Here is an 8,400-nt window from a genome sequence, read left to right as displayed (position 1 = left end):
TGGGAATACCAACTGAAAGATCATTCACATAACAAAGAAGTAGCAATGGAACACGAATGGTACCTTGCATGATTCCACAGAATACATTGGAATAAACTTATTCAAACTCATTTATATAAACGATTTGTTTCCTAATGGTCAGAAATGAGCTGGACCTGAATGAAGCTCAATAGATCAAATACTTGTTTCATTTGTTTCTTACCGCGTATTTTTGGCTAATAGCGTCAAATGCCCATTTGTGATAAAACATTACCATGTCAGTAAACAATCCTCAAGCATTGTTAAGTAATGGTAAAATATTATTAGTATGGCTTTTTTTTATTGCGTTTACCAAAATAAATGGGCATGGAGTGTCGCAGAGTGTTTGAAATAAAAATTTCCAAATACTGTTTAAATCTAACGACTCACCTTATAAATATCACTTACGGATGACTGCGGATTCACCAAAATAAACGTACGACATATAACAAAAATAAGTCAATCTTATTGGACAAACTAAAACTTAAAACAAATTTTTGATTTAAAGCTGCACTCTCACAGATAAACCGTTTCTACAACTTTTTTATTTCTTGTCTTGAACAGGGCAAATGTTTGTGTAATTATCTGCAAACCAATGATAAAAGATTGTTGACAAAAGCTCAGACCACATATTTTTATATTTCCGTTCGAAAAATAATGTTTTATGGTCTAAACCGTTACTAACGGGTTGAGAAAAATGCATAAACCATCAATTTTTGAACTTAAATATGGAAATCTGCGATCTAATTTTTTGTCAGCAGTCTTATATAACTTATTTCCAAGCATTTTCGCAAGTTGGCTCGTTCCAAGACAAACAATAATGATGTTGTAAAATGAATGCAGCTTTAAAGTTTTTAAATGATATATTTTTTAATATTTTGGAATGCAGCTTATTTAGGATATTGCTATCATTGCCTGTTTCGCAACTTCTGTTTGTTTTTCTATACGTTTGTTTGACCATTGCATCTATCGTTTAATAACACAACTGAACCATATCTTGCTAGTAAGAGAGCTTTATGATAACACAATATATATGTTTGCAAGTGGAAATTTATTTAAATGCCGTAATACATTATACATGTCTTCACAAACGGTATGATTCAGTTAAACCGGCATTTTTCATTGAAATGAAATTTCTCTTTAGCATTCCTGCAAACTAAATATAAATCCCTTTATGCACGATAATTTTTATTTAATCGCAATAAAGTCGAATCCCGTTGTCTCGATATCGCATGGCTCGATTTCCTCGTTGGGTCGAACTGAATGTAAAGGACCATTCCCGCTTGGCTCGATATTCGCGAGACTCGAATAATTTTCGCTGGCCCATGGGATATCAAGCTTACGGGTTTCGACTGTACTCTCTAATCTTTACACGTACATCTATGTAATAATCATGCTTTAAGAACGTCTTAATTCGTGTAGTATGTGCTTCATAAAATATATATATATGTATATACATAAACTTTGTGCGAAGTAATAGTCATACACGGACATGTTTGAGTATAACACTATTTAGAACTCGTAATTTATGACAGTCATTTAAACATAAAATACCGTAAATGCATATTTACAACCTGACTGTATTTTATATAAATCAAATCAAAGTGCATTTACGAATTCTACAACATGGTTTATCAAATATAATCGATGATCGCTTTTGTGTGGATGATAAGATTGACCGTTTAGATTTGTTGGCTCATAATCAAGATTTGGAATTAGGTCGTTTAAGATCGTTGCGATTTATTCATAAATATATTAATCCAATACAGGAGGTGCGACTACGAACTACGAGACTTAAACCATACATACTAAGTAATATACTCATCTTTTATATGTATTTAAACATTACATAGAAAGTAGTGTATCCATACATTTTGTATAAACTAGCATTCGTATAAACAATTATTTATTCGTAATATGTGAAGTACAGTACTCAACGGAACTTTTGCATCGTTTGTACAAAAGAAATTTAATTCAAATCACAAGTGTTTTTCAAAATAATCTTGCTCTAACTCATCAAGTATTTGCGACAATATTTAAGTAAAGTCATCGATATACCATTTATTTTTCGAACGCCTAGGTTTAAATGCTAATTCCCCAATATTTACATTGGTTAGGTGAACGATACCAGTATTGACATATAGCGCGGATAATACTTTAAAGTGAACAAGTTTAAAGCGAGTTGCAGTCATAAGGAAAGGAGTTTTAAGTGTTAGATCATTTGGTTTCAATTGCCTGTAATTATAAAATGGAGAATATATAATAAGACATACAGGTAAACACATTTTTATTAGCAAACCTTTTTTGTTGTTAAAATACATGTTTATATACCATGACCTCAAAGATTATGTAACAACTATAATCAAGAGTGTTTACCACTTTTTATTAATATGCCCAAATTATTCAGACTTAAGAGCCAAATATTTAAAACAAAAATCATAATACATGGTCAACAATGTAAACATTTGTAAATTTATTATCTTAAAGATCTCTGAGTAACCTTTCAAAGTTTATTTACTATCAAAACATCTTAAGACACAAGTATATTTCCTTTAATCAATAATAGTAATATTTTGCTCGTCCGTATGAACTATTTGATATTACTAACATTGATGTCTTTTCGTTTGTACTCTCTAGAGGCATTTTATTTGTTTCATGCAATAAGCTGAGTTAAGTTGAGGTGCCAAAAGTGATACCTGTTCTTTTGGTTAAGCAATGAACGTACGTACGTACAAAGCATCATACCGGTATTAACAAATGTCAAGTGCGTCCTGTTCTCTTAGTGATACAATGTATGTATGCGGTTAATGACAACTTTTGAATTCTTTAATTGTAAGGTTTTCTGTAAAATAGTGTGAAAAAAATAAAGTGAAATGTTTGGAAATTGTCCTCAGTAATTAACTTTAATTTTATAAACAAAGAACAATGAACTCGTTTCCTTTTCGTTTTAAGAGCACGGTGCATCCTAGCAAAGAGCTCGTACCTAGAAAAGTTTCTCGTCAGTGCAGTACTTTTGATGAAAATTTGTACGGTCCTAGGTCTTTTGTTGCACACGTTTTGAAAACTACAGAATAAGAAATACTTAACGTTCTTGAAAAGTGTTATGCCTGGTTCAATGCTCTTATTGGCATTGGAAACCAAACCAAGAAGATGATCTTTATAATAGGATGATCGTTGTACAGAAAATGATCTTATAAAGATGATGAACTTTTTAAGAAGTTGATCTTTATGAAGAAGATGATCTTTATAAGAGGATGATATTGATACTGATCTTTATTAGCTGTTAGCTTGCGATGAATTGCCTAAATATTTAATCACATTATATATGTTCATGAATGAAAAATGTTCAAACTTAATACTCGAACATATCTATCCATTAGTATTATATTTTTTCATTAAATATTATTTGGTAACCATTTTCAAATGTTGATATAATGGCTTTACTTTCCTGGTAGAGGCGACATTTCAAATGATTAAATGATTAAGTTTGTGTAAGGGTGAAGGGCAAATATTAGCGTATGATTCTCCAATTCAATCATCTCAAATAGATACAACATGCCAAAATAGTTCAATGCCTTTTGAAACCGATACACACAATTACATAGTTATACACAATAAAATAATTGTTGTCTTATTATACTTGCAGAATGCAAGCACTGTATAGTGTACAATTGCGCAGTGATTTAATTATTTCGTAGCTAAAACTAAAAAAAAATAGAAACTATTCTGAACACACGTGTATACAGAAGGAATGCGAAAAAAAAGAATAAAGGTCATGGCTGCATAAGAACTCAGTTTGTTATCTAATTTTCTGCACAATGCTTAATAACTGTAAGTAATATCGTTCCACGTTTACGAGTGATCTTAACTATATAAGGTCTCTGCCTAAAATAGGTTTGTTTCGGTTACCAGACCAAACTATTTTTCACCTCCGACCCGATTGTTTTATATTATTATTTATTTATTTTTGGTCATAAAAATACCTTTGTGAACCGAAGCGATCCAACGGTATTTGCATTCCTTCGTGAGGTTAATCTGACCTGAAATGAGAAGAATTAGTATAGTACTGTTTGCCATGCTAAATACAGAGAATGAGGCCAAACCATACCTTAGAACTGAACAAAGCAAATAACGTTTTAGGTCTTAGCACTTAGTTAAGTAGTAAATGAGGTTAGGAAATATTAAAACAATCTGTGTAACTAAGCTTTTTTTGAATTTACAAGTTTTCCTTCAAATTCAATTTGTGACACTGAAGTGAGTAATCAAACGTTTTTAATTGGTTCTACGCAAATACGGCTATTTTGTCAAATTCATGACATTGTTTACCCGAATGCCGTGCATGTCAATTAATTGTCTTTCCTTGTTGCCAAAAGGTATTTGTGCAATACAACAGCAAGGACGAATATAAATTCAAAACAATGTTGACTAGAAGTCATCAAATGAATTCCACATTTATTTTCAGTAGAGACGATGGAAGTTCTGCGGAGAAAACTTGTAGAAAACAAGGCTGCCATATTGGCTGACCTTGACCTAAACAGAGAATTACTGTCGATGCTCTCCCGAATGGAGGTACTCGACATCACTGACTGTGTTAAATTACAGGTATGTATAATATATGGGGTTTTTTTCGTTGCACAAAATAAACAGCGCTGTTGTTGACATGTTGATGAGTATGGTTTTGGAGGTTTTGCTAATGGTGTTGTAAATGAGTATCACTTTGAATTTGTTAATGCATGTATTGAGAGCAACACACTGGTGATTTTCCATTTGTTTTAACTCAAATATATGACTGATTGTAACCGTAGTGTTGGAATATTATCCATGTTGTCTTTTTTTACTATCTAGAGCTTAAGATATGTTTTCTTTTTCATTATGTAACTTCTGTAGCAAATGGAGAGCGTAAGAGAGAAGAACAGTTTGTTTGTTGAGATGCTACAGGAGAAAATCACCGAAGAGACTTATACCGGGCTTATTGAGTGTCTACAGAAAACGAAACAAGAAGCAGTTATTACCCACTTGATGGACGTGAGGGAGGAGATGATGATTCTTTCACATAGTGAGTAATTACTCTTGTTTGATATGAAATATCACTTTTTTGTTTTATTATGTTTCATAATTGAATGATGCATGTAGGTGCTTGGCAGTAGGTAGTCGATTGTTTTGAGCAACACAGCTGGGGCGTTGTCTTGGACGCTCAAATGGAAACTTATACAATTGCTGGTTTCTATCTAAGAACCTGTCTTGAGAAAAATTTATATCAACTTATAGCTGTCTTCACAGTCGAGCTAAATATAAAAGAAGATTTATGAAATAACGATTGAAACGTTAAGGGTGGTGACGGAATCTTCAACAGGTTTATTAGGCTATTCCGAAAAGTAACCTAGCCAAGTAACTTAATGTCCTTCATTAACTTCAGTTCAGACTCAGCTAGATGACCGTTTGAATGAAATGACAAGGTACTTGAGTACAGAAGAACGCCGCGCAGGTATATATCTAACTGAAGCCCCGATCGATGATCCCAGCGATATACCTTCAATGACAGAGGAAGAGGTATGGAAAAACGTGCAAGCAACTATGAAGAAATCCAACCAACAATTGAACCGGTGTAAGGCTGTAATCATCAAACTACACCAAGACTGCGCAACTGTTGCCAAACAGAATACTGATATCATTGAACATACTAAAGAGTGTGATGCAAAAATCAAAAGTGTCCTATCGTATGGGAGACAGTCTGCAAAGCAAAATACAGTTCCAAAGAAAACTCAGGATCTATTTGGAAATCTTATGGATGATATTGAGAAACTAGTGAAATCTAGGAGAAATGTTATTGATAAAGAAACAGAAGGTAAGAGACATTCCACTAGGATTGTAAGGCAATGTCGAGATTGGATCGAGGGAAGGTCGGTTGTCCTTACCAAACTAGCTTCTACACCTGGTCCGGGAGCCTACAGGAGCGCGGAGGATGGGAAGCCGCTTGTGCCTTTTAAACGACCAGCTCCAAAAGTTGCTAACAATGGAACGATATCAATTCTTGATTCATTACAGCTACTTGAACAAGAGCTTCAGGACTATATTCACAAGGAGATATTGGTGACAGACAAGTTAAGATCGGAACTGCGATTAAAACATTTGCAGGAAAAAGTTCATGGTTTTAATGTACATGGTATTGGTGATGTTGAAAGTGCTTTAGAGAATATAGGCAAGGACCCTGAGCATGTAGAAGAAAATCTTGCGATTGTTAGATCCTGTATAAAAGAGATAAACAAAGAATACAGTGAATGTTGTGCTTTTCTTAAAAGAGTCAGACCTCCTGAACAAGGAAATACTGCGACGCAGGAAAATGCTTCTCCCAGTAAGAAAGATCCAAAACTAACGGCACGAAGTTGGCCATCGAATTTTAAAAGGGGACACAACTCTGACGGTGGAAGAAATAAACCAATCGACAATTATTCTAACCCACATGTGAAGTCTGAACCAAATCAACTTCTAGAGCAGTTAAAGGAATTCATATCAAAACATGAAGAGCTGAAAAGCGAAGACCAGGTGGTAGGCAATAAGTACAGGGCTGAAATGTCAAAACGAAAGAGAGATATGGAGATCGCTGTGCACAGGAAAGATGACCAGATAATGCGGCTACAGCTTGAAAATAAAGAAGCCACTGCTGAAAAAGAAAAATATAGAAAACTATACAACGACACCAAGATTGGCGTTCAAAGAAACTTTGAAGCAAATTGAAGAAAGGCAAACCTGATATTTTGACTGTTTTCACATGCTACTTTTGTCGGGTTAAACGTTTTTGTTAATTATATTCATTATTATACTAGTATAACAAAGCTGTTTCAGGTATTCGTGTTGTTTATGCATGTGTAACGATAGAGAATAGCTATAAAGGACCACTAGCAATGTACAGGTCCTAATTTCTCGAAACATTCCTAGATAACTGGCAGCACGAATCTTATTAAGTTTACCATTTATGATGTTACTTACTAAGTGGAATTCGCAAATTATAACTAGGTAACTAGTTCGTGCAAAAAGCATAGCAAGAAATGCATTTATAGATAACTGGGTACACGAATCTTATATAGATGCCCATTTATTATGTTATTTTTTAAGTGAAATTCGAAAACCATAACATGATAAATAGTTAGTGTTATACAACATGAAAAGGTAACAAGTGGCAGTTCTGGCATTTAATCTTGTTTTTGTCTTATTGTAATTATCTTACCGAAAACGTTACGCGAATATTAACTGGATAGCTAGAAAATTATCATGACAATTAAGTGGTTTACACAAAACAATTCGCGAACGTTATCTTACGGCAGTAATATGCCACGATAAGAAATCAATTTATTAGTATAAAATTAACAAACACATAAATAGAGGAAACCGACATGTGTACACATCGGCAGGATTCGAACTCGTGTATTCAGGTCTACAGTCAGAGATCTTGCTAGCAGTTTATATGCCATAGACGCCACTGACCTTAAAGGTTTTAATTTATCATATAAACAAATTTGCCACGGAAATGTCAATATTGCTGCGAAAGTTGCCAATATTGCAACGACGTCGATCAATATGTGAATGTTTATAAATTTTATTTACCTTTGACGATGGTTAAATTAACAATTTAAAATATCGAACTTTAAACATGAGGTTTCGTTTAACGACTTAGTTACTCGTTGGTCCCTCAGATCCATTTATTAAAAGTTACAACTTAATCATCAAATGAATTGTAAAACAATAGGAAAAGTTGTCTGAAAATAACTATTAACAATGTGTTTTTGTATTATAATAACAAAGTTATGTGCAAAGCACAGAAATATTTGCATTTATTTTCAAATATGCAACTGCGGTTTTCTCAATTGTTTCACAAAATCATTGAATGACGATTTCGGCAAATACTCCAAGCTAAACATTGATTGTAAACATTTAACATTGGCAATATGCACTATACGGGCAAAGATCTGGATAATACACAATACCCTGTATGGTGGCATATTTCTGCCACCAGATAACCATATAACTAACTAGTTAATTACGAGGTTTACTAGTTACGTAACTAGTTAACCTCTTAATTAACTAGTTAGTTATGTGGTTAACTAGTTACGTAACTAGTTATTTTTTTCAATAAATAAAAGATCATAACGGGAAATAAATGCATGTTAGTGCCTACAACTGCCATCCTTTTATTATTTTACCAGCTAAATATTAAGTGGTTAACTAGTTACTTAACTAGTTAACCACATAATTAACTAGTTAGTTAAGTGGTTAACTAGTTAAGTAACTAGTTAACCAGTTACCAATTAGCGATATTTTGGCTAAGTGGTAAGTGATTAACTAGTTACGTAACTAGTTAACTACATAACTAACTAGTTATTTAAG

The 8,400-nt window shown here is 33.3% G+C and overlaps 1 protein-coding gene across 3 annotated transcripts; it reads left to right on the top strand.

The window, feature by feature from the left end:
• The first annotated feature begins 1,696 nt into the window (after nucleotides 1-1,696).
• On the top strand, nucleotides 1,697-7,244 carry LOC128239088 (uncharacterized). 3 transcript variants are annotated; one of them, XM_052955549.1, is made up of 4 exons: nucleotides 1,697-1,830; nucleotides 4,481-4,620; nucleotides 4,906-5,074; nucleotides 5,435-7,244. In XM_052955549.1, the coding sequence occupies exons 2-4, from the start codon at nucleotides 4,489-4,491 to the stop codon at nucleotides 6,751-6,753; spliced, it is 1,620 nt and encodes a 539-aa protein (XP_052811509.1). In that variant the 5' UTR covers nucleotides 1,697-1,830; nucleotides 4,481-4,488; the 3' UTR covers nucleotides 6,754-7,244. The 3 variants fall into 3 exon arrangements, with proteins under 3 accessions (XP_052811509.1, XP_052811508.1, XP_052811510.1); XM_052955548.1 differs by lacking the exon at nucleotides 1,697-1,830 and adding an exon at nucleotides 2,194-2,293; XM_052955550.1 differs by lacking the exon at nucleotides 1,697-1,830 and adding an exon at nucleotides 2,221-2,293 and having other exon boundaries at nucleotides 4,484-4,620.
• The last annotated feature ends 1,156 nt before the right edge of the window (nucleotides 7,245-8,400 follow it).

This window comes from Mya arenaria, chromosome 6, assembly GCF_026914265.1.
Source record: "Mya arenaria isolate MELC-2E11 chromosome 6, ASM2691426v1".
NCBI lineage: Eukaryota > Metazoa > Mollusca > Bivalvia > Myida > Myidae > Mya > Mya arenaria.
This window is presented reverse-complemented; position numbering and strand designations above follow the sequence as displayed.